Source organism: Sparus aurata, chromosome 17 (assembly GCF_900880675.1).
Source record: "Sparus aurata chromosome 17, fSpaAur1.1, whole genome shotgun sequence".
NCBI lineage: Eukaryota > Metazoa > Chordata > Actinopteri > Spariformes > Sparidae > Sparus > Sparus aurata.
In genome coordinates this window covers 28,143,368-28,168,052 of record NC_044203.1, presented here as the reverse complement: position 1 = coordinate 28,168,052, position 24,685 = coordinate 28,143,368, and the positions used below count along the sequence as shown (strand labels likewise).

Below are 24,685 nucleotides of genomic sequence, written 5' to 3'. Positions count from 1 at the left end.
CTGAGGAGTCTTCCGAAAGAAGAGGAACTAATAAAGGTATCCCTCAGCTGCTTTCTCCCAGTAGTTATTCTTAGTAGTCTGACAGTCACTGTTGATGTATGATGAGAACAGAGGGCCTGGCAACCGTAGCTTGTATTGTGTGGTGATATTCCAGAGGCAGGTGTGGCCACTAAAAGCTTAAAAATAACCAGCCCATCCTTCAATACAATGCTGTGGCCTTGAGTGATGCCTTCTTTCCTCACAACCCCCCTGTGCTTTTAGTCTCTGACAGTCAGCACCACTAGACACACTAATAAAAACACACAGACACAAAATCATACAACCGTGACAGCACAGATAATTATAATTCAATGTGGGATTCTTTTAAATTATTTGTGGAGAGAGAAAAAAAACTATTCTGTACACAAACACAATTATAACAGAACACAGACAATACAGATAATTTAAATTTTCTTAAGATTCTTTTCAAAGTTGCCTTTATTCAAGGCTTGTTTGCAGAGAAAGCTAGAATGGCACACAGTAGGGCGAACACCTCCACTAAGGTTCAACAGTCCGTTTTAGCCACATCAGATTGTACTCAATCAAAGATGACTGATTTTTTTCATCAAGATCCATGCATTACTCCCTGAAATAATAACGAACATGTGGATAAAAGCCCTATGAAGTAGGTGAGAAAAACAAATCCTGGATCTTTCCCCTTTATCAGGATCCACACCGAATGGCATCTATTCTTGGCTGTGACCCATTCTCCATCCAAGTTTTATGGAAATCCGTTCAGCAGTTTTCATGTAATCCTGCTAACAAACGAACCAAGCAACAAACAAACTCAGGTGAACACATGACCACCTTGGTGCGGGAAATAAAAGAAAAACTTTTGTCTTTTTTGTCCAGAACTGCAAACACACAAAGTTCTAATGAACTCCGCCAGACAGAGTGCCCTGTTTAAAGAAAGACAACAGTCGTCATGTTAACTAATCAAAGACCACTGCAAAAGGAGGTGATAAGCAAGAACAGGGAGAATTTCAAAAAAAGGATCAGTTCAAATCAAGCACAACTCCAACTACTACTGCTACAACAACAACTAATGAGCATACAGTAGATATATTAGCCTTGGGTTGTATCGTATATTAGCCTTTTGATATGCTTGTTTCAAAGGCAGCATAACAACCAAGTTTTACGAGGGGCTGGCGTGCGTTTCTCTCCCTCTTTCCCTGTGTTTCTTTCTCTTGCAGGTAGCGCTCCTCCCCCGTTAGCTGAGCACACCTGAGCGGAATCGGGGCTCTTGAGTGGGCTAAGGCTCATGGGGATGTCATTAGCGTGATCATAAAGCGTGGACCAGTGATACAAGGTACAAAGTACAAGGTAAATCAATTACTCTTGAGGGGAACATAAAAGTCTGGTTGGCATAAAACCTTCACAATCTAACACCAAACACTGACCTTTGTGCGGCACGAGACAGACAAGTATTTAAGTCAAATGTACTTTTAAATTTAGGATTTTATATTTAGTATGCATTTTGCTGATTCCTGGAATTATGCTGCTTGCCGGACATCAAATACGAGTTATACGAAAATACGTTCATGCCAAAAAAAGTAGTTTTTATGTAGGAGCAATACAAGAAAGGCAGGATAAATGGAAGAGCAATAAAAGGCAGGGATAAAGAACTAAAAGTAGAATGAAAGGTTGGTAGGGCCGGCAGTCTCAGGTGTTACCTCCACCATTATTAACCTCTTGCTTTTTAAAAAAACAGAGTCCAAGGTCAGATTTTTAATAAGGTAGAATCACAGGACAGACTCACTCCATCTTCCATTTCCGTTCTCTGTGTCCTCCTCACAGCCCCTCTGTCTCCTCAGTCTTCCCACTTGTCATTTCTCTATCTTTAATTTTGGATTCTTTGTACCCAGGTGGGATGGTGCTGAGAGGGCCGAAATAAATATATATTTCTTTTAGTGACAGTTATTGAGCAGACGCTGTAGTTCCACCGCAGCCGGTTGTTCTCCTGAGGCTATTCCAGCTGTTCCTTTCAGCTGCTCGGGTCATTTTGTCCAGCCTCTCTTATTGCACGGGGAGCTATTGTATCATCTCTTAGCCGCATGTCCTCAGAGCTGCTGACTGATGGAAGTGATCTGTGTGTGAGTGTGTGTGCGTGTGTGTGTCTATGTCGCCAATTAGGACTGAGTGTAATGTTGAATGCATGTGTGTGTGTGTGTGTGTGTGTGTGTGTGTGTGTGTGTGTGTGTGTGTGTGTACAGGGGAGGTGTCATTGGTCTATATTTACCAACTTAAGAATGAGACAGCATTGTGTTGTCCACATTCTTGGCACTGAAGGACACTTTGTGTTCAGGGTCACCCTTTACCACTACATCAAGATAGAGTAGAGAGGTAGACACGGACAGACAGCGAGAGGTAATACCAAGAGGTGAGACAGTATTTTGAACAAGATCTTCAAGGAGAGAGACAGACAGGCAGACAGAAAAGGAAGTGGGGATATATCCGTCCTACAGATCTCTGACACCCAGAGGACTTCACCTGTTTCTTTAAAGAAAGCGTGAGTGGGATTTCCTTTGCTCAGCCTTCATTTAAATCTAGCACAAATGGCACAGAACTTTTTTGGTGACAGGTTACCAATGCATAAGACTATGTGATTGATATATCGTTGATATATAAAACCACAACAATAAGCTGGAGTAAAATGCACACTGCCTCGATAATGCTGTTAATTATTGTTCTTTGTTTTGTCAGAAAGGTTCTTTTCCTCTTGAGAGTCGTTTCTTCAGCTAGTTGAACTTCTTAATGGTCTCGTCTTTGATGGCCTCAGTGGATGTGGCTTTTAATTACTCTCTAGGGAGCAAGCTCCTGTAGCGTTCAGACAAATCCTTCCCCTTCAACGAGTAGAATAGCAAATTACTTGTTCCCTTGTTTCTCTGTTGATACAGTTTTTCTTATTATCAGAGACTTGGAAACTGAGCTCTCAATTCACTCCAGAGACTAAAAGCAAAAAATGTGTGTAGCAAAGAGCGCTGCCATGCTTTTGCTCCCATCCCTCCAGGGGCCAAGGATCCAGGCCTGCCCATGGAGACTGATCAATTTTAATGTGCCAGAGGTCGACCTTTCATTAGCAGTGTTCAAACAAAGCCCCTTCCCTTCACAACAGTGAGCCACAAAAAGAGCAACAGGGGAATCAGCTGGCCTGCTAGCCCATTAGCCAGTCAGCTAGCGCGATGCTGTTTTCCACAATGTAATTGAGGGAGATGAGGAGAAATAACACATTACGCTTGTTTATTGCGTTAACACAGGTGGTTGCTATTGGGACTGGGAGAATGAAGCTATCACTCAGGCGCGACCTGATTCTGTTTGTTGGGCGCGTTCTGCATCCACTTCCCCAGAGCAGCCGCATGATTAATGATGGGCAGGGTGTGGGCAGCAGCATGGCGGACCTCAACTGATGAATTATTAGTGGCTCAGCGACCCACAAAGGGGCGATTCATCCAACGTGGGACTCAAACATACCTCTTCTACAAATCTATTTTAAAACCACACTGGACAATGAAAAAAAGACAAAAATAGGAAAACAGAAGACTTATTGTCATAACATAGGACTGCTGACATTTTACTTTAAATGCTGAAATGATTCGTCCAAAATTTATCTGGAAAAAACATGCCAAAATATAACTGATGACAGTAGTTGTCTTTCATGGTCTCCTATGACAGTAAACTGAATTGTTAGTTGCCAACTTTGAAATGGATTGCCAATATTTTTGATAATCAATTAATTAGTGAGTAATTTTATGTGAAAAAAGAAGCAAAAATTCTCTGAGTCCAGCTTTTTAAATGTGATATTTTCTGGTTTCTAAACTCCTCTATGCAAGTAAACGGAATATCTTTGTGTTGTGGGTAAAACAAGACATTTGAATAGGTTGGCTTTGGGAAACAATGATAGCCAATTTGCACAATCTTCTAACACAGTATAGAGCAAACAACTAATAGCTTACTTAAGAATATAATTGACATATTAATTAATAATGAAAATGAATGATAGTTGCAACTTATAGCTGCTTGGGGCAGGGGATGACAGAAAACAAGACACGTGAAAATGTCACCTTGGGCTCTAGGATAAAACGATTGTATCTTTCATCATTTTCTGACCTTTTGTAGATCAAACTTTAATTGAAAGGATAATTGACAGAATAATCAATGAAAATAATCACAAGTTGCAGACCTATACTATGAAATAGCTTCATATTAAGTGCAAACTATTCAATTTCAGACACCAATTTTCATTCCCAAAGTGCATAAATGACATTTTGAATCGAAACCCACTTAAGGTTGATGTGTTTGGCGCTTCTTGGCAAATGGAAGTCATGAGGCTGACAGGTTTGATCCATGATTTTTTTGATCAAGGATGTAACTGCAGAAAATATTGATGCAGAAAACATTAATGTTGGTCGCACTCCAACATGTCTTTGGGTTGCCACCTCCTAACACACTTATCTTAGATATCAGGAGACTCATCTATCAGAGAACCAAGAGGTGCAGTTAACATTTTGCATACAATGTAACTAAGGTAAGGTCCTGTCTGAATACAAACCAGTTATGTCTAAGGCTAAAGTGTAAAGTGGCTTTCATTTGGCAACTTCACTGCACTCAATATGAAACAATATGAAACTATAGTTGCTCCGGATACGAGCGTCTGCTTACCGCTCATAAATATAATGTAGTTGTGTTCCAGTCCAAAGCTACAGTGTCTTTTGTGTCTGACTCTCATTGACTCTGTATAGCACTGCCTCCTACACACCTCTGCATCCTCACTCCGAGTTTCCCCTCCCTATACAGGTGCCAGTTGGGGGGTTACCATGGAAACCAGGATGGTGATGCGGCGAGAGCAGGAGAAGCAGTCGTCCCAGATGTCTCACAGCATGCAGCTGTCCTCCCAGATCAAAAAGAAGACCTTCACTTCCAGGTGCAAACATGATCTCTTGACAACTGTAGTGCAAGTTCAAAAGGATAAACGGAAGCGTGGAAGTTTTCAGATCATTTACTTAAATGTACGACTAGGGGTTTTTAACTGGTAATGTCTCAATTGGTATTATAGTTAATCCCTAATGCCCTTCAGCAAGCCGTATTCCAACTTGGCTGGGTTGGATAAATCATAACACGAATACTATTTTAATGGTGAACTGCTTAAGTTGAATTGAATCCTCAGCCTGAGCAAAGAAGCTGCTATGCAGTCTTGTGTAAGGGTACGGCACTTAAATGTTTAGTTTATTTCACCATTGATATAGGATAAATAGATTAAATTACTGGTTAAGACTGATACTGTTTTAAACTAAACCTACACTGCACAAAAAGCAAAAACTTTTATATGAATCCGAGAAAAGTTTTTACAGTTTCTGCTCTAAATGTAAACTTCTATAAATAATAAAGTGGGTACATTCGTTACGTATTATGTTGTTAAGCTGTCCTGATTGATCACAGCTCATTTGTTTTTTGTTTTTTCAGTTGCAGGACAACATAAAGTATTTATTAAAGAGAAATATATGGCAGGATGGTTATTCTGAGTTCAATGACACATTAATCCACTCAAGTATACCCTGTGGGGCACTCATGGTAGATGCTAGCGCAACACATTCACATTCACAAACACACATCACCGAGACCCTCTCCACAACTGTCTTGGCGCTAGCATTGTGGGGATGAAGTTCGGATATCCTACACAGCAACAAAAACACAAAATCAAAAGACACCTCAAGCTTACTCATGAGCACCATGTGCCACCATATACTGCAGTTTTTTCCCTGCTATAGCTAAATCTTACTTCGTATGACAAGAGTTTTCAGCATGTTTCAGAACTAAAGTTACACATGAACACTGGGCCAGACACACACTACTATATGAAGTTGGCAAATAAATAAATGAAGACAACTTTGTGTGAAAAATGCAGTTCAATTACTTTGTGGTTAGCAGTGTTACTGCAGCATGCAAATGAATGGGAGGTATTCCAGTCGACCTGTGGCTTGAAAGACAAATATTAACAGCAGAAAATGTGGCTCCAATATTGCAAACACCACAAAAGATAGAATAGTGATGTACCCAATTAAAAAAAAGGAAACAGGCAGCAGCATTAGCTTTTAATGTCAGCTTGATGAATGAACTGGCTCCATTTTGTCCTGGAGGGAAATATGAGATAAAATGGTTTTGTCAAAAATAATGACTAGAGCTGCAACGATTGATTGATTAGTCGATCGAATGAAAATGAACCCCAAACTATTTCGAAAATCAATTAATCGTTTCCATCATTTTTCAGACAAAAACACAGGTTCCTGCTTTTTAAATGTGAGGATCTGCTGCTTTTCTATATCCTTTATCCTTTAAAAATAGAGTCTTTGCGCTGGTAAATTTTGATGAGCATTTTTTTCATCTTTTAAAATATTTCATAGATTAAACAACAAAACAAGTAATTGTGGTCTTGTTTGCGTATGTGGGTCATATAGAGACGTCAGAATTTTAATCAGACTGTTTCAAAACAAGTTAAAAACTCCTTGTAGTACATTTCAGATACACCCGCATATTCTGGGTTAGAATACAAGTGTTACATAAGTAAAATATCCAAACAAGCCTATTCCATTAAACTATGAAAGAGAAAATAAAAATAAAAAACAGGCAGTGTTCCCAGATGACTCCAGTGAGATCTGATAGAAAATCACTTCTGGTCCTGCCCTAATAGTCTCAAGTCAAATTTGCCTTCATTTTCACAACCCCCCGCTGCTGTAGTAAGTTATTAAATTAGGCTAAGCTGTCGGTCTGCAATCCCCATTGTAGAATAAAAGGGAATTGGACCGATTTTCTCTATAGGGATGATGAAAATAATAATTCTATCAAGCTTTAGTTCAGTCAAACATAAGAGTTTATCTCTCTTTCAGGTGCAATGAGGGGCATTTTGAAATGTATACTTAGAACATCCTCAGTGGGAATGCACTCAAATTTATCTTCATGTAGATTGAACAAAGTGTCCTCTGGGGAGCTTTAACATAACAACACTAAAGAGAACAGTTTTGCCCACAGAGTTGAGTTTTTCTTGTTTGTACAATATGCATAGGACCATTATCAGTAAATGTTGTTGAGATGCATACAACAGTGATGGCAGATCATCCAGTGCCTCTCAGAGGCCTTTTTCTTCCTAGTCACACCAAGTTAATATTTTGAGGAAGCTTGTTGTTTATAAACACATAAATTCACAATTTCATTCTCCCGCACACAGCAGCAGTATCAGCTCTGTCCTATGTGTTTGTTTGCTTGCGTGTGTGCACATGCCTGTTCCTGTTCGCATGCCATGAGTGTTTCTCCCTCTGTGTGTATATATCTGTGAGCTGTACTTGAGCGATACTGCCCAGCCGCAGGCTCTGCATTACATTATTCAACGGCCCAAGCTTCTCAGTACACTTTCAAAGGGAACCTAAACAAAGGAAAAAGAGAAAAATAAGACAGCAAAAGCAGAAGTTGTCCTCTGAGCGCCATGAAATGGGGAAATTTCCCAGCTTGCAAACAAAAGAAAACGAGAAGTCATGTCAATTTGCATTGCCATTTGTAAGATGGCTTGTTGAAAGTACTGCCTGGGGCTAGATGTTAACAGCAACGGTAGTTGGGGATTGTTTTAAACACACACCTGGTTGAACATACAGTTCTGGCTGACAATCTTCCAAGATATTTTTTCTTATCTATCCTTTTCAAAAGGAGCTGTGTTGTAAAGTACATCACAGTGGTAATGTACTTAAAGGTTCAACATAACAATGCTGTATCTACAGATCTATGATAGGGCTGCACGTGTTTTTAATACACCAATAGCTCTGAAGGGTCCAGTTCTACAGCGTCCTGCCTCTTGAAAGATTTATTCTGATTCCCTGAATCAGAGAAATGCATATGGACTCATCTCGAGGAGAATGAGCCAAGAACATAACTACATTACATGGTGTAGTCAGTTTTCTGTACTGGAAGTTTGGTTTTCTAAGTATGACCCCTGTCAGGCTTCCTCTATGCTTACATGAAACAATTTATCTAAACAGTCATGCTGAACCTACACAATATCGGCTGCAAAAAATAGGATGTGAAATGGTACGGTATGTGCATAAAAACTCACATCTGGTTACGCTGAGTGAACAGAGCACATTGTACAGTTACAAAAGTCAAAACATTGAGTCAAAACGTTTTAAGTTAAAATGAATCATGAGTGAAATAAAAAAATAAAAAATTGCAACCCATGATAAATTATCTTGACATATACTGTGATTGCGATATGATTCGTGATTAGTGGGAATGATCATATTTACATCACAATCTCTATTTTCACCAAAAAACTACTAAAATCATGGTGATGTGACATTTTTTGGGGTCTGTACCAAAAACATTTATTCTTATATCTGGAGAACAAGATCTGTAGGCCAGGGCATCCCTGCAGCTTTAGAGTACTCAATTAAAATGCTGTTTGGTCACATATTTAACATTTATCAAAAAAGAGCAGCTACTGTGATTTTGATATTCCTCTTGGCCATATAGCAATCTCATAATATTTCCATTAATTCACAGCACTAATCTAAAAACACATGAAAAACAAGCAAAGTGTTCAAACATATGATATCCTCCTACTGTGTTTGTAATTACTCTTGTTAAAAGAGCGACAGTCATCTGTGGATAAAAGTAGAGTAAAATTAACGCTTCTCTTGTTACAGAAATGCCTTTCAGCACCATTGCCTCAAGTGACCTTGTTGCTAAGAACAAATGCCCCTCTCCTGTTTATGGGGGTGCACATAGAAAAGGTCAGCCCAGGTTATTGTTGGTGCTTTAAATTGAGATCTCATGCTTTAGTGTTGGCTTACATATTTGTGCCTATTGTCTGTGTGAGTGCATGACTGTGAACCCATGATGAAAAGATTACTTCAAGTGCCAACACAGAAAGAGCAGCAACTGGCAGTGCTTCTAATTTAGGATCACTTCACTGTATACTGTACGTGTCCAGTAACTGCTCTCTATGTCTGGTTTATCATGTTCAGTTTGTATCTAAGTTCATCAACTGGAACACAAGCAGGTCTACCAACCAGTTGACACGGAAGCGGATTCAAAACAACATTGCAGATGACTGCATGCCATGATGATGAACAATTAAAATTGCCATTGTGCCATGACCAACCCACTGGCCCATCTCCAAAAGCCTTTGGCTCATAAACACCACACTGTGCTCACATCAGCAGCACCATGTTCCTCTTGATTATGTAAGCTCCCTATAGACAATAGCATGTGTGTTTGCATACCAGTGAGTAAAAGGGGAAACATGCAGAGCAGAAGAAGCAAATGATGGTCATAACATTTCTCGCACATGAGAGATAACAGGTCACACACTGCCCTGATTATGTAGCTAGATTAGGCTTTGCACCCCATACGGGAGGCACATAGTAGAAAAATCAGCCAAAAAACAGTGGGTTACAGTTCAGTCAAGAGTGTTAAAAACATTGCACCATGTGTCCCTGAGAGAAGCCCACAGTTTCCCCGAGGCAGTTTAATGCAAAACACTGACCAGCTCTGACTGCACTACCATCATATCTGTTAACTGTTTTTAGTACATTGAGAGTGACTTAAAGGTCTGTAGGTTTGCTGGGGACCTGTCCACAGAAATGGAATACAATTTTGATAGTTGTATCTGTTTTCAATAGTGTAAAATCACTTAGAATCATTGTGTTTTCGTTACTTTAGCATGAGCCTTTTATATCTACAGAGGGAGCAGGTCCTTCTTCCCAGAGTTCACCATGTTGCACTGCAATGTTTTCACAGTAACCATGAACAGACAAACGGAACACTGGTTCTAGAGAAAGCCCTTTGCATTTTTGGTTGAATTTTTTTCGTAGTTTCTCCTACAAGCTTGGCGAAATGAGATGTATTCAGTTGGTTGCAATCTGCAATTCCACCATTAGATGCCACATTGGTCTTTTAAATATCCAGCAAACACTTCCCATCTCAACTTCACTAAAAACACCATAGGTCCTCTCTAGAGCCCGTAATTGGTTCAAAACTTTTACTGTTGCCATGGTAATCGACATCCAAGACAGTATTCGAATGCTTCCGGGATTGTTTTTTTGGGAGCAGGAAACGAAAGGAGATTGTACATCAAGTGTCAGCTAAACCCTCACTACGCATGTGCAACTACTCAACAATCACTCACTAGTCAAGTTGACTGTTGAGACTTCTGAGGCGGGGATGGAATGGGCAGCGGCTTTCATTAGACCTGTAATTACATTAAAAGCAAAGTACAGAAGTATGTAATGACTGCGAATTTAAGGAAAGCATAGTATCATCCACAACCTCCCACTACAATCTTGATCCTCTGAAGTCCAATTCCAATATTGTAAATATGCACAAGAAGAAGCTGTTTCGCAAGCTGTTATGTTGTTCTCAATTCTCATATCTTGTTTGTCAGGGAAAGATATAAAATACATTACAATATATTTACAAAGAAAATTTGTTTTTATTCTAATACAAGCTGAATCTGCAAATTCCATCGTCATACGTTTTTAAAAAAAAACACTGTAATGTGTGTTTATACTGATCAGTAACAAATCTGCTGTGCTACACAATGAAACTATCCTGAGCTGCACTGATTGACAGGGGGTATTAGTGCGACAAACAATACTGACATTGTGTTTCAAAGAGGGTTTGTCTTTCACAGATTCTCACTTCTGCGTTTATGTTGTTTGATTGTGGATTGTCATTGTTTACCTTGCAAGATCTTAACAAGAAGAGGAGGACACACAAACTATCCATTAAAGCCATTTTTAATCTGGAGATAAGATAAGAGTTGCCAGTTTTAACTGAATCCCTGGAGTGCTTGAATAAATGTATACACTGTTTGCCTATATTAGCAGAGCTCACTCTGACGTATGGCCACCTCTGCCGTTCAGACAGAGCATAGGAGAGCCACTGCTGCTTTCTAGTGGCAGAGGAGAATAATGATCTGTGGAACTTGAGAATGGATAATGTGCCATAAACCATGACAAAATGAATAGGCATGCTAATACGAACACTTAATCCTTCCATCAACAGAATAAATAACTGTGAAGGATGACAAGGGAAAATATCTATTTTGTAATCTTTCACCTGTGTCATTTGATGATATGCAAGATATCTAGTTTTAATCAGGCTGTTGTTTTTTTCCAACGTTCTCTGAATACAACAGCGATGAAGAAGCCTCATACTCTGACTTCTATCCCATCATCCCTGGTGACCTGATGTCTGTAAAGGAGATCCTGAACATGGACAACATCCCACGCCACAGGACATGGTGAGATATCAGATCTAGCCAGATGTTTATGTTGATCATATACAAGTCATTTTATATTACAATATCAATATGCCTTAATATACAGATAAAGATACTTTCCTGGTAAATCAGTTGAGAAATTCTGAAGAGTCCCATGTCTCCTCAAATGAATGCATTTATTTGCAACATTGCCAGCTCCCGTGCTTCTGCCCATTACCAGCATTTCCTGCTGGTTCCCCCTGGTCCAAAGCACCTGTGCTTACACTCCGGACTGTTCCACACTAGGACCACTAGATGCATGGCTAACATGTCTTAATTAACTAACAGCAGCTACAATGCTACTATGCTGCCCCCTTTTGCTTGGAGTATGAATTTCAGAAGTTGGCAAATTCTTACATACTACACCTTTAATCAGAAAATTGCTGCTTCTGTGATTTGGATATTGCACTTGGCCATATTGTGAATTCTATCACACTTTCATTAATTGTGAAGCCCTGGTGATATAGCAAACTCTCGGTCAACAAATGTACTTTGTGTCACAGTACTGTTATATGACTCACTCTTAACAAGAATAGTGCAAGATATTGGCAGTACTGATTACATATCTGGCTCACTGAAAGAGCAAACCACTAAATTTGGCACACCATATTTTGCCCCCCAAATTTTTATGGACACCAAAAAAATTGAATGATCAAGAAAATAGTCTGCATATTCATTAATAATCACAAAATCATTATAAATTGCAGCCCTACTTCTAACAGCCAAGCCTCACAATGACAAATCATTGACCACCATGGGGAAAATTTTAATCTTGTCCATCTGCAGCTCTCAGCTTGCGCACATTATGTTTGCTTCTTATTTTGGATTGGAGTCTTTTGTAGGTACAAAATGGCAGTCACTGTGGATGAGTCTCTTCGTTGCATACCGAATCAAAGACTGGAAGCAAGCCTCCACTTTTCTCCAGAGGACTTCCTTCCTGAATGATCTGTGCTTGTTGTAAAACTCTGCCTCTCCATCAGTAGTCAACGCCACATCCTCTCTCTCTCTCTTTCTCTCTCTGTCTCTCTCTCTCTCTCTCTCTCTGTCTCTCTCTGTCTCTCTCTGTCTCTCTCTCCACTTTACTTGAGAATGTGGAGTGGGTCAAGTTTCACTGGTGCTTTGCCCTACAAGCTATTGAAACCATAAGAGCTTTTATGCCAACAGAGACTGAATAAACAACAGAAATCAGGGCTCTTTCTTCACTCATCTGTCTGTTAAAGGCCAGCTGGGACCATCTCCCATCATTGCAAGGATGTCTTGAAGCCAATAAGCAATAACCATTCAATTGAGTCATACAGTGGAACTTTTAGTTTTTTATTTCTGTACTGAAAGAGAAGAAGATGGAGCTTCACATCCTATTGGAAGAAAGTACAGCTGAAAGGATTACTCAGTAAATCACCTGTTTTGATAATTAACTGATTTTTATGTAATTCCTCAAAATCTATATTGTTTTCTATTTACAATATGAAACTATATTGTCTTTTGTATATTGTTACATGGCATTAGTGTTGTTTTTTCTTATTTTTGAAAGGCTGCATTACAGTGATGTCATTTTCAGACTGTTCGTCTGATTACTTCTGAAAATGACATCACATGTTCTAATACCAGACTTGGGCACTTAGTCATTATATCCACATTACTGATGATTATTTGTTATTTATTCATCATCTCTTATCATTAGCTAATTGTGTTATTATTTTGTGAAAGTACCAACAGTAAGCCCTTCAAACGCCCAGCTCTAGTCTATTTACAATAAACAGAATATATTTGGTCCTGGACTGTTGGTAATCACCAGGGGCTCTAGTTAATTTTGTTATATGATATGAAATATAAATAATAAATTCATTTCCATTTTCCTCAGAGTTGCAAATTACAACAACACAGGAGAAAACGGGAGTTTATTCAATTATTTAGTCTTTCATAGAAATTAATCACCAAATTGTATAGTGATAGTGAGGTATATTAATGAATCAGAATGTGGTAGGATTTTGTTGATGACATGTGTGAGCCATCTTTCAGGGTTTTAGGTGTCTGATGATTGTGTTGCTGGGACAGGATTACTGCTCAGCTGTCATGGAGAGGATGTCGTATATCTAAAAATAAGTCCTAGAATAGAGAGGTTTAGGTCACCAAGAACAAGATGCAGTGGGATTGTTGCCTCTTGTGTGAAGATTTGCTTTACCAGAATCCCTTTTCTACTGTAGGGGCAGCTCGCCGTGTCTGGGTCACATAGTATCCGCGTTGGGACTCAACTGCACTTTTACTTTTAGAGGCTTAGTGGCAGCCTGTTTGCTGATCTTCAGTCCATCCAGAAATTGATGCCACTCTTGTTTCAAAAAGGATTGACAGTCTAAGTATGTAGAATTCTTCATCAATGCTAAAAATAAAACAGATGTTCTTCTTTAAGCCATAAACGGAAACTTTGGCTGGCAGCAGACCGGCCACAGTGAATAAATGGATGGACAGAGGTCACAATGGGTATTCAAGGAGAAGATGGGTAATACTACAGGACTGAGTTGCCAAGAAGGGAGAGTGAACAGGAGGGGGAAGTCATTGAGGGTGCAATCACACCCTTTTGTAAGACAAAACACATCTGACAGTAATGAGCCTCAGCTGCAGTGATCTGGCCCTGCCAACTTGGCATCTCATTAGGTGCCCTCTCCCATGCCACGACCACAGAGCTCCAGCACATCTATGAGTTTCTTCTATCCTTTCTGCCAAAGTGTTCAGCTTATCTCGCCTTCACATTTTCCCACCTGTTAAAGCCCCCTACCTCCTGAATTAGCGAGGTCGATTCCTCTCTGAAGTGCTAATTCTCCCAATCGAACCTCAATTCTTGACAGATCTGACCCCCCCCCCCCCCCCCCCCTCAGCAGTAGTAAGGTGAAAGTGACGTAGATGGATATTTTAGGAAATCTTGTAATGCTGGAGGTGGCTGACTCCTCCTGGTATAAGGGAAGGAGGAAGGAAGGATGAAGTTGAAAGCTCTCGAGGACTGGCACACTATTTCTGGAAGGTCTGAGTGTTGCAAGACGTGGGAGCATGACATTTGCTTTGATTTGTGTGGAAATGGAAATGGGATGGTTCTTTGGCAACTGTGGCTCCAGTTGCAACGTTACTATCTGAATCACAGAATGGTTTCTCTATTATCTCCTCCTCATAGCAAAGGGTAACATGTAAATTTTGCAGCTGACTCATACATGCCTGGTTTGTCTTGGCAAGAGGGGTTTGCTGTTCTTCCCACCAATGAGCAATATTAAAATATCCATTTGGAGTAATAATGAAGCCATAAACCCTCCCATACCCACTGACTTGATGTGTTCCTGTGGTTCATTCCCTCAAGGCTTAAAATCCCTGAGCCCAGAGAGATTAAAAACACTGACAGGCACAAACTCAACTAAACCAGCCTGTGGCAGAAGAAGTCAAAACCATGTTTCTGGGCGCCTGGGAGTGTGAGTGCAAGTGGGTACGCATTTGTCAGCCTATGCATCTGTGCATCAACGTAGTTATTTGCATATTCATTCATGCCGTTTGTGCATTTCGCTGAATTATCGCAAGCAATTGTAGGGCCATTCATGCTCTGGTGGCCATCAAAGCTCGGAGTAGTGTTTGTGAATATTTAAGGTTCTGTCTCCTGTGTTTGTTGTGGCAGTGTGTGCGTGATGCATGTGTTCAAATAATTAAACCCTGGGCACTGTCAATCAAAAGACGGTTCAGGATACATTCCCCTCTGGTGATGAGACAGGAGTATTAAAGCACATTTATAAAGGCAGGCAAAATTCATGATCGTGCATGTTTTAGTGCATATACTGGCATACATACAGATGAACTGCATGTTACATATGGATATATTCACCCCACAACCTGCCATACACATGTATATTATAGACTATGAGAGGGATTCAACGATATCTGAAAGAGTCTTGTGGTTTGCGACAGCCTTGACAATAAGCTCAGAGCACAGGTTCAGGAGCTGTAGAGCTGATGGGGATTTTCACACAGGGGATTTTTCACTTGCAGATAGAGGTGGAACAAAATTATGGCAATGTATCGCAATAGGAGGCGATACAATTATGGATACACTGCCAGCACTTCCTTAGAACCAGGGCTTCCCAACACTGGGCCTGCCACGTTTCTAGCTGAGATGAATTAATATTAAATTCTTTTTAATTATGTAGGATCCCTCCCTAACTATTTTTTTACATGATTTGAGCAGATACTGTGAAACTGACACCCCAAGTGGTCTCAAGTGTGTGACCTTGTAATGCATGACCCCTTGTCACTGATTAGTCAAGATAAATTCAAGATCAACAAGAAAGAAAGTTTTGTATTGTTAAGTCGTGGCAGGTGACCGCTTCTTTAATGACCCCTAAAGCTGAGGAGATAAATCAAAAACAAGCCTTGAACCCCAGGGCAAAGTGATGACACATGCTCTAGTTACCATACCACCTTGCTGACCAGACAAAGACAGATAAAGTTTGTTTCTTCTGAGCGAAATAGACCATCACAACCACCTGCCATCTCCATGACAACCAACTTGATGAAAGGACATCACATAGGCAGCAACACAGTGACAATTTAAACTGTCCACACCTGAGGGAGTCCTGGAGAGGCGCACATCATCATTTGAGAGATCTCAGAGTAGCAAGCAGCACAGCATCCCTTCATAGTGATGTGAATAACAGTGGCAGTGAGTCTTGATATTCCACTGAACTTCTCAAAACCTTTGAGCGTGTGTCAGAACGGTGCTCATGTGAAATGACACGTAGGTATAAGTGAAGCAGCAAATGACAGACATCATCACTGAGCCCTTTTCCACGACAAAGTGCCAAACATCATGAAAGTGGCATTTTTCTGCAAATGGACTAGGAGAGAAATAAATGTTTACATGCAAAAAAAAAATCGATGTAAAATTGCTGTTTTGTTTCTGTCACAGGTCGATCCATGTTTTTACAAAAATTCGTGTTCATACTTTTGTCTGAATTGCTGTCTGTACTATTGTCCCCTCCTCTGATGGATCTCTGAATTGTTTTGACATCCTACTCAAAATTTTTTCAAGTAAAGCTAATTACTTGCCATCTGCTTTTGAAAACATGTTGTGCAGCTGAAATGTGCATATCAAAACCGTGTTATCTATGAAAAAGTAATTCAAATGTTACTGCATTTTGTGAGATTGTCTGTGTTCTGCACCTGCATTCTGCTTGGCAAAATAACGAAAAAAAAATCAGGAAAAAACAACAGTCCTGGGTGTGTTAAAAATGTACTATGTTACCACTAGGGAAATCCTGAAGGACACTCTGGCTGCTGATGAGGAGTATCACCGAGACAAATGGACCATGTTTGGGAATGAGCTTGAGAAGGTGGAGATAGACGTGATCAGGAATCAGCATGTGTTACGTACACGTGTTGACACAATGACCCTTCGCAAACAGGTAAAGGTCAAGATTTGGTCTCAGGAATAACCTAACAAAAGCAGAGTTATTGTATTTTTCTATAGTTTTTAGTTGTAATTATTTAATTTTCAATTCCAAAGAGGGTTTACTCATTTTAGTTCAGCTTTTACAGTTTGAAAATGTTTATTTTCTAGTTTATTTTTTGTTAATTTCGGTATTTGTTTGGGTTGTTTTTCACTCTAAAAGTCCAATGTTGATGGCCTCTGCCACATTCTAATGCCCTTATTCCATCATATAAACAGATCTTAATTATAGCTTTTCTAATAGGTTTGCCGACAGTATTTTAAACAAGAAGAATTAGGCTTCTTGTGCATTTTGGCCAATACATTCTGTAAAAAATTTACTATGATTCAGGGCGTCTGACATTGGAATGTTTAACTGGTGAATGGCAACAAAACTGAAAAGAATTCAAGGACATTTTTAAACTGTCAAATTACAGTTTAAGGCTGTGGCATAAGGTACATTTTATTTATCTAGGATTCAAGTCTGTTACTTTGACAATATTGCCTGTTTTATTGTGCATTTGCAATGCACCTTAAAGATTGCTCTGCTTTAAAAAGTGCAATGTAAATAAAGAGAAGTGACTAATTTATTCATTCATTAAGCCCATAAATGTGTTAGCAGCATATACAGAATATGCAGCCATTGTTTCATCATCAATTATATTGGTAATATCTGTCAAACACTGATGACTCTCCATTATCTGCTCAGCAGGACACAACCTCTCTGCTTAATTAGAGTTGTTTTTTTTAAATGCCTGCTGGACTGAAGTATTTGGCTGTTTGGCTAACAGCAGGCACTTACGGAATATAAAGACGACACACAAAAATGTCTTGCAGTCATGATGACATCCCAGTCGCAAAAAACGTATGCATCGTTGCCTCCTCATGGTTGTTATGTTGATAAATTGAACCCAATTGACAAAGACCAAAGACATATCCTGTATATTTTTATCTTAGCCAGTTTCAGTCAATTTATTTTTATTTATAGTAACCAAAAGAAGATTTCACACCTTGTTTTACTTTTCAACTTAGTTTTAGGGTTTAATTACCTTGACCAATAAAAGGACTGCCTTGTATTTAGCTTTGTCAACACAATTTAACTTACATAGCAGAAGACGAGATCATTTATTTGAATAAAAGTCTTAGGTCTCAGTAAGAACCACCTATGTAAAATAAGATACATGTACTTTGCATATTAGTGCATGCACTTTCAAAATGAGAACCATGAACTCTGACGGTGTTAGGTCATGCCTTATCCACTAAATCCTCAGAATGTCCACACAATTAAAATTTTATAAGCCTCTGTTCTGATTGTGGCTTGTTTACCATATGTCAGCAAACTGGTACTTATTTTATGATATGGTAAATACAACTATTTAAACGATCTACTATTAACAATTCCAATTTCAACCAATTTCATTTATTTGTAGACAAGTGTTGATATTACTGTTATTCTATATCTTCGATAAACTAGAAAATAATATGAATGGCAATATGTATGTGCACTGAGAGGAATATGAAGTGACTGCAATTTTTGATTGGCTGTAGAAAGGATGATTCACACAGTCCAACTTTTGCACACATTAAGATTGGTGCACAGGAGAAGACTGAAGGCCAATCAAATCAGGAAAAAGACTCCTGCACACTGTCCACTTCACATGCAATTAAGTTTAATGACAATAACGTTTGGGTACTTACACCTTCATCGGGTTATCTTACAAGACAATTGGGGAAGCTTTTAAGTAGGGTTGTGGACTCGCGTGGCCCATCCAGGTACATCCAGGCACATCCCTCAAAATCCCATCAAAAACACAAGGGTCCACAACCCTACTTAAGACAGCCTCCCCCATTGTCTTGTTAGATAACCTGATGAAGGTCCAAGTACCAAAACGTTGTTGTCATTAAACCTAATTGCAAGTGATGTGGACAGCATGTGCGGGTCATTTTCCTGTAGAGAGGATGTTAAAATAAAAACAAGGCTGCATTTGTGACCTGGTTGAACCAACTTTGATATATCAGAGATAAAAAATATCTGTGTTTTTCAGTAATTGGGAGCTGAATACATGCATTTTTTCACTTCTTGTTTACTGTGTTGTTTTACCAGTGATTAACCACTATTCAATAATCCAGACTGTTTAAAGTTTGTGTTTTCTCAGTTTGTTTTCTTTTTCTTACTGTTTTAATGACTTGTGGGGCTGAAGAGAATAAACAAAGTTTACTCACTTTACTGATACAGAATATATTTATCAGTGCATGACCTTTCATCTTATCTGTAAAATCTGTTTATTTATCATTTCAAAAAACTTTGTTTCCCCTGGGTCTCGCCTTGCACCAGGCAGAAAAGAAGGCATCTGCCCACATGAAGTACCTGGAGCATCTGAGCCAGAAGGCCCCAGACTTTTCCATCCCTCTGCGGGCTCATACTGTCTGGGAGGGCATGACAGTTAAACTCTCCTGTACCGTCCAGGGCTGTCCACCCCCAAAGGTCACATGGTAAGAACATTTGTCTGCTCCCCATTCTTTTTGCCTCCACTTGCCTACAGTCATTATTTTTCTAGAAGTTTCTAACAAATTACAAACTTCCAAATCTAATAGTTTCTGGGCTGGCTGAAGTGGATTAGAGAGGAAAAATGATAATGGCTCAAAGTTCTAAATTGCAGGGAACAACTACACAAAATTTAAAATGATGTTCACTTCCGATACATCTTACTTTCAGGGCAGCAAGTAACAAATATTTTCACTGAGGATTAATTTGTTGATTATTTTCTCAATGAATCATCGTTGCTTGGCATTAAATGTCAGAAAATGGTTAAAAAAATGTGATCAGAATTTCCCAAAGCCAAGATGACGTCCTAAAATGAGAAGGAGAAAATAAACCAGAAAATATTCATATTTAAAATGGAATCAGTGAATTTGACCTTGTTGTGAACAATTCTTCAAACGGATTAATTGATTATCAAAATAGTTGTTAATGGTTATTAATCATTTAAATAATTAACTAATTAATGCAGCCTTAATTTTAGCCTATATGCGAGCTGAAATTAGTCAATTGATCAGTCATCCAACAACAGTCTAATCTGAATCTGTCATGCGATCATTAGAAGTGTATAGTGCGAGCGGCAAGGAGGTAGGTTAGGTTAGACACCAGTACATGCAGATGGTTGAATATAAAGATAGAATCAAAGCCTGTGAGTTGCTGGCAAAAAAAGCAAGTCATGACTCTACAGTTCTGTGCCCTGAGTTGAATATCACCTTCTGTATTAGTATGAGATTAACTGTGTTAATTCAGGCAATGTACTAAACTGTCGACCTTGATACTTGAGCTGCTGAGAGACGAGCTGAGGAAGAGAGTGTGTGTGCTCAGTGTTCATAAACCTGAGCTGAGATACTGATAACCTGAGGCATGTGGGTTTCACCGTCACACAAGGGAACCATCGAGCCCAATGAGCTGCAAAAGGGCTCCCCTCTAAGGTGCCCAACACAAAACAGAATCAGAGATCAAAGACCCCCTCTGACTGCTGAAGATTCAGCCAAACCAACATCTGATTAATGAAAGGACGTGAATAAGTAATCAGTGAGCAGGGTCATGACCCACCCAAGTGAAACCTGTTTTTTACTTTTGCTTTGATGTTCAAGAAGCCAAAACTTTTAACACATACTATTTCTAACTTCCTACCTTAGGTATAAGGACGGTCAGCCACTGAGAATTTCTGACCAACCATGGAATTACAGTCTTCAACAAAGATTTGGTCTTAACACACTGGAGATTAGAAGGTAGGTCACAAGCTCTAATGGCTAATTAAGGCTGAAGATCTCATAACGCAGAAAACTATGAATATGACGCATGTCCGGATATCATGACCTTGCCATTGATGACTTGAGAATAAAATAAAACATTTAAGAAACTTGTGGGTGAGAAATTGTGGTGTATGAGATTAAATATGGCTGTCAATCTGGTGCTGTATTGTAAATCTGTTCCATTACCTAAATTAAAAAGAATGAAGATAAAATGAAGATTAACTTAATGTCATATGTGAGATTAATTCAACAGCCATTACAACGGAGTAAAGGATGTTACTGGTCAACAAAAGTGCAATAAAAAGCACAGATCTGTAAAACTACGGGTACATTTTTATTTCCGTCCAATCTTCAAATTACGATCTTCACAAAAACATGAAATTCTTTATCCCCAGGTGCTCTCCAGATGATGCTGGCGAGTATAAAGTGGTAGTCAAGAGTCCCTTGGGTGAAGCTATGACTTTTGGAACTCTTGTGGTGAACTGTGAGTAGTTTCCCGTTTCATATCAGCTCCACCTTTCTGGGAACCATTATGGATGATACAAAGATGGGATACAATGACTGAAATACAAGAGTTCAGTCTCAGGCTCTAAACTGGCAGTGGGGCACTGAGATAATCAATAGGATATCAGTAAAGGAAATCTAAGATGTTAGAACAAAAGCAATTTAACCAATCCAATGAGCAATTACATGAAGGCTTTTCAAATCTTGTGGACAAAACTTCACACTAGATGTGAAGTCATTGAAATCTCAGCAAAACATAAAAAAAAAAACATATACCAGACCAACACGTTTTACAGCAAAGCTTAGAGACTGTTAAACGTCAAGGAGTATCCTAAAAAACAGGCAGGTGATCAAGGGCACTGCTCTAACCGAAAATTCAATGACTGAATACTGAATACACTACTACAAGTCCTAATGTCATTCACAATACAACACCACGGACAGCAGCAATGTTGACAAAAATCAAAAGGAGAGAGAGAGAGAGACAGTCAGTACTCACCATAAGTCACTGTGTTGAATCTGCTCTGGATATCCACCACTCATCATTTGTGCTCTTGGTGATGACATGGTCGCTCTGGGTTGTTGGCAGGGAGGCCATCTTTTTGTCAAAGTGAGGCTCCCGCTTGTTGAGTGAAAATGAACTTAAGGTGTAACCGTAGGGACATGAATATCCAGCATATATCTTGACAGTATTTCCAACCAGTCTTCGTCCTAACGTTACATCACCACAGGTGGGGGCATCCTTTTCCTCATGGAAGATTAACGGGCAGCACCTGTCTGACGGGTCCAACATCCGCTAGCCGCTAAAGTGTTGTTAACTTGCTGGGCATCCGTTCGACTGATTCTCCCCACCTTTGCCACTCCTCTCCGGCTAAATGTTCGTCGTCTTACTTCCTTACTACTGGGTGTCATCTTTGTGTCAGGAGAAGAAATTAATCAAAACAAATATAAGTAATTGAAATTCCATGCTTAGCTTGCTAAATTTGGTTTAGTTAGCCATTAAGTGAAACAGAACTAGCAAAGCTCGCGCGCGTCCTAATAACTGAAGTCCCGCCCCCTAGCTTGGTTGACAGCTGTTGCTTAGCAACTTGCCAGTAAAGAATGACTTTCTGAAATGAGGGACGATTCTATGCTTGCTACATTTCAGTCACATGCCACTGGAACAAAAAAGGGGTAAGTTAATAAATGAATAAATAAATAAATAAATTCATATTTTTAAGGTGTTCCCATGAGATAGTTGAAGTAGTTAGGCCTGTATGTGTGAGTCAATAGAGTTTATTCTGTTGAATTGGTTAGCTAAGTAAGCCATAATCTTACTTGAAAAGCTAACTGCTTAAAAAAATAACTAATACAGTTTTACAATAAAACATAAGTTATTAGGGAAAACTGTAGGCCCACACTGAAGAAAGTGTGCATCTACTCATGGACAAAAGGCTGGTGCTCATGACAGCAAGGGGTGTGCCATGAACACGAATGTCTGTATGAGCTGTAAAGTTAGCAAGCCAAGTTAGCTAGCCTCTCATCCATTATTAACTCCATGCACACTTCCTCCTCTATTGTGATATGGTATACTTCAGTAGAGATTAAAGAGTTCCTACATGAAACTGCTCTCAGCCTGTGGATGATGATTTCTTTTGAGAATTTCAACTGTATTTTTTCTGTCACTGTGACCACCACACAGCCAAGTGTCATCTAGTTCCATTTTACTCCAGAGAAGGCAGACATCTCTACTGCTGATATCTTCAAAACTCAACAACTCACACCAAAAACAATCTAGGTGTATAAATAGAACTACAGACAAAAGGGGAAAAATAATTTAAAATTTTGACTTGGGGGTAAACTGTACCTTTAATTTAAGAAATGGTGTCCGCATTACATAGTTTGTCCCCTAGAGGGCACTGACAAGTCTATTTATCTTTGAAATGTCATTGCATTGCTCACAGGTCTTAAATCTCACTGTCAGATTTAAAGGATCTCAGTCAAAATGTTTTCGTGCATATGGTTGAAATGTGAATATCAGCTGATTTATTGGAATCGGATTTTTGAAATTTTAAATATCAATGTTGGCACTCACTTCAGAATTCATGACAGGTCTAACCATAAAATAAGAATTTCAGATTTTTACTTTCTTTGCAGGGGAACACACATTTATTAATACCACATTTTCTGATACTGTCATGACCAAATTTGATCACAACATCAACACCTCTATCCTCCTATGGAAGCGAATTTGTACCATAATTCAAATTAAAATGCATTTACAGAAATGCTTTTTCATTTTAAGAATGTAGCTGCATTTTTTGACTCATAAATAAAATTAGTAATAAATCATCCAAATTGCATTTTCATTTTCTTCTTCAAGACTGCTCATTTTCTAACTTAATTCAAATGATAAAGAAAAGGACATTTAAGATTTAATATTCAAAAGATGGCCCAGCAAATAGGTACCAAAATTCAATTTGAAATGTCAAATTTGAAAATTAAAATGCATTAGCAGAAATGCTTTTTCATTTCAAAGTCAGAGCTGCATTTTTTGACTCATAAATAAAATTAGTAATAAATCATCCAAATCGCATTTTCATTTTCTTCTTCAAGACTGCTCATTTTGTAACTTAATTCAAATGATAAAGAAAAGGACATTTAAGATTTAATATTCAAAAGATGGCCCAGCAAATAGGTACCAAAATTCAATTTGAAATGTAAAATTTGAAAATTAAAATGCATTAGCAGAAATGCTTTTTCATTTCAAAGTCAGAGCTGCATTTTTGACTCATAAATAATATTAGTAATAAATCATCCAAATTGCATTTTCATTTTCTTCTTCAAAACTGCTCATTTTGTTACAACAAAGACAAAGAAAACTGCTTTTTCGTTTTGAAGCCCTCCCCCCGCAAAAAAAGGTCCAAAATTCAATTTGAATTCGCAATCCCAAGCGGCGCAGGAGAGTGACGTCAGCGGCCTCTCTTCTTCAGTGTTGCCAACATGGCGACTGTCTCGCTAGACTTAGCGACTTTTCAGACCCTCTAAGCGACATTATTTCGAAAAAGCGACTAGCGACAAATTTAGTGACTTATTCAGATCATCGGGGGAAAGGCGAAAAAATAGATTATATTGTAATTCACATGCTGCTCAGAGTTATCGCAGTCCACGGCTCCTCTGCAGCAGCGCCGGGGTCTCTCCTGTCCCCTCCCGCGCGGCTGCGCAGGCGACAGGCCGGTGTGTGGGGGCTGGCTGGGGCAGGCAGGAGCGTGGATCTGATGTCGGATAGCTGCCGTTTACTCTGTTTTGATCTGTTAATGTTAGGTGTCTTTAGCAAAGGTGAGACCCAGAAGCGGACAGGAGGCTGTAGCTGGATGCATGGAGTGTTTATTGTAACACGGACAAAGTCAGATCAGGAGGGGGTGTGCACGGGGAAGCCACGCTCCGGGGCGCCGGAGAGCTGGCAGTCCTGTCCGCACTCGGAGGAGCGCCGGGCGGGTGGAGCTGGAGCGGATTGAGTGGATTGAGCACTGCTGCTCAGTTTGTCTTTGAAAAAGAAAAAAAAAAAAGCAGAGGAGAAGACAATAGGCTACCTATGTATTTTTGAT

General features: G+C 39.3%; 1 protein-coding gene and 1 long non-coding RNA gene across 5 annotated transcripts in view; one reads left to right on the top strand and one right to left on the bottom strand.

The window, feature by feature from the left end:
* Positions 1-2,364: 2,364 nt before the first annotated feature.
* Positions 2,365-24,685, top strand: part of myom3 (myomesin 3) — a 63,717-nt gene continuing 41,396 nt past the window's right edge. For 2 of the 4 annotated variants that reach the window (XR_003981299.1, XM_030394875.1), the window contains exons 1-7: positions 2,365-2,548; positions 4,834-4,960; positions 11,219-11,323; positions 16,620-16,773; positions 19,132-19,289; positions 20,478-20,570; positions 20,990-21,078. Coding sequence is in view for 3 of the 4 variants with exons in the window: in XM_030394875.1 (XP_030250735.1) it covers positions 4,854-4,960; positions 11,219-11,323; positions 16,620-16,773; positions 19,132-19,289; positions 20,478-20,570; positions 20,990-21,078 (706 nt within the window). In the remaining variant the exon portion in view is untranslated. Of the gene's footprint in view, positions 2,549-4,833; positions 4,961-11,218; positions 11,324-16,619; positions 16,774-19,131; positions 19,290-20,477; positions 20,571-20,989; positions 21,079-22,188; positions 22,272-24,685 lie in introns of those variants that run through there. The other 2 variants (XM_030394876.1, XM_030394877.1) reach the window with 2 other exon arrangements.
* Positions 20,908-22,121, bottom strand: LOC115567937 (uncharacterized). Its single transcript, XR_003981300.1, has 2 exons — positions 21,598-22,121; positions 20,908-21,155 (listed from the first exon to the last, which is right to left on the bottom strand). It is a non-coding gene; the product is annotated as an uncharacterized LOC115567937 (long non-coding RNA).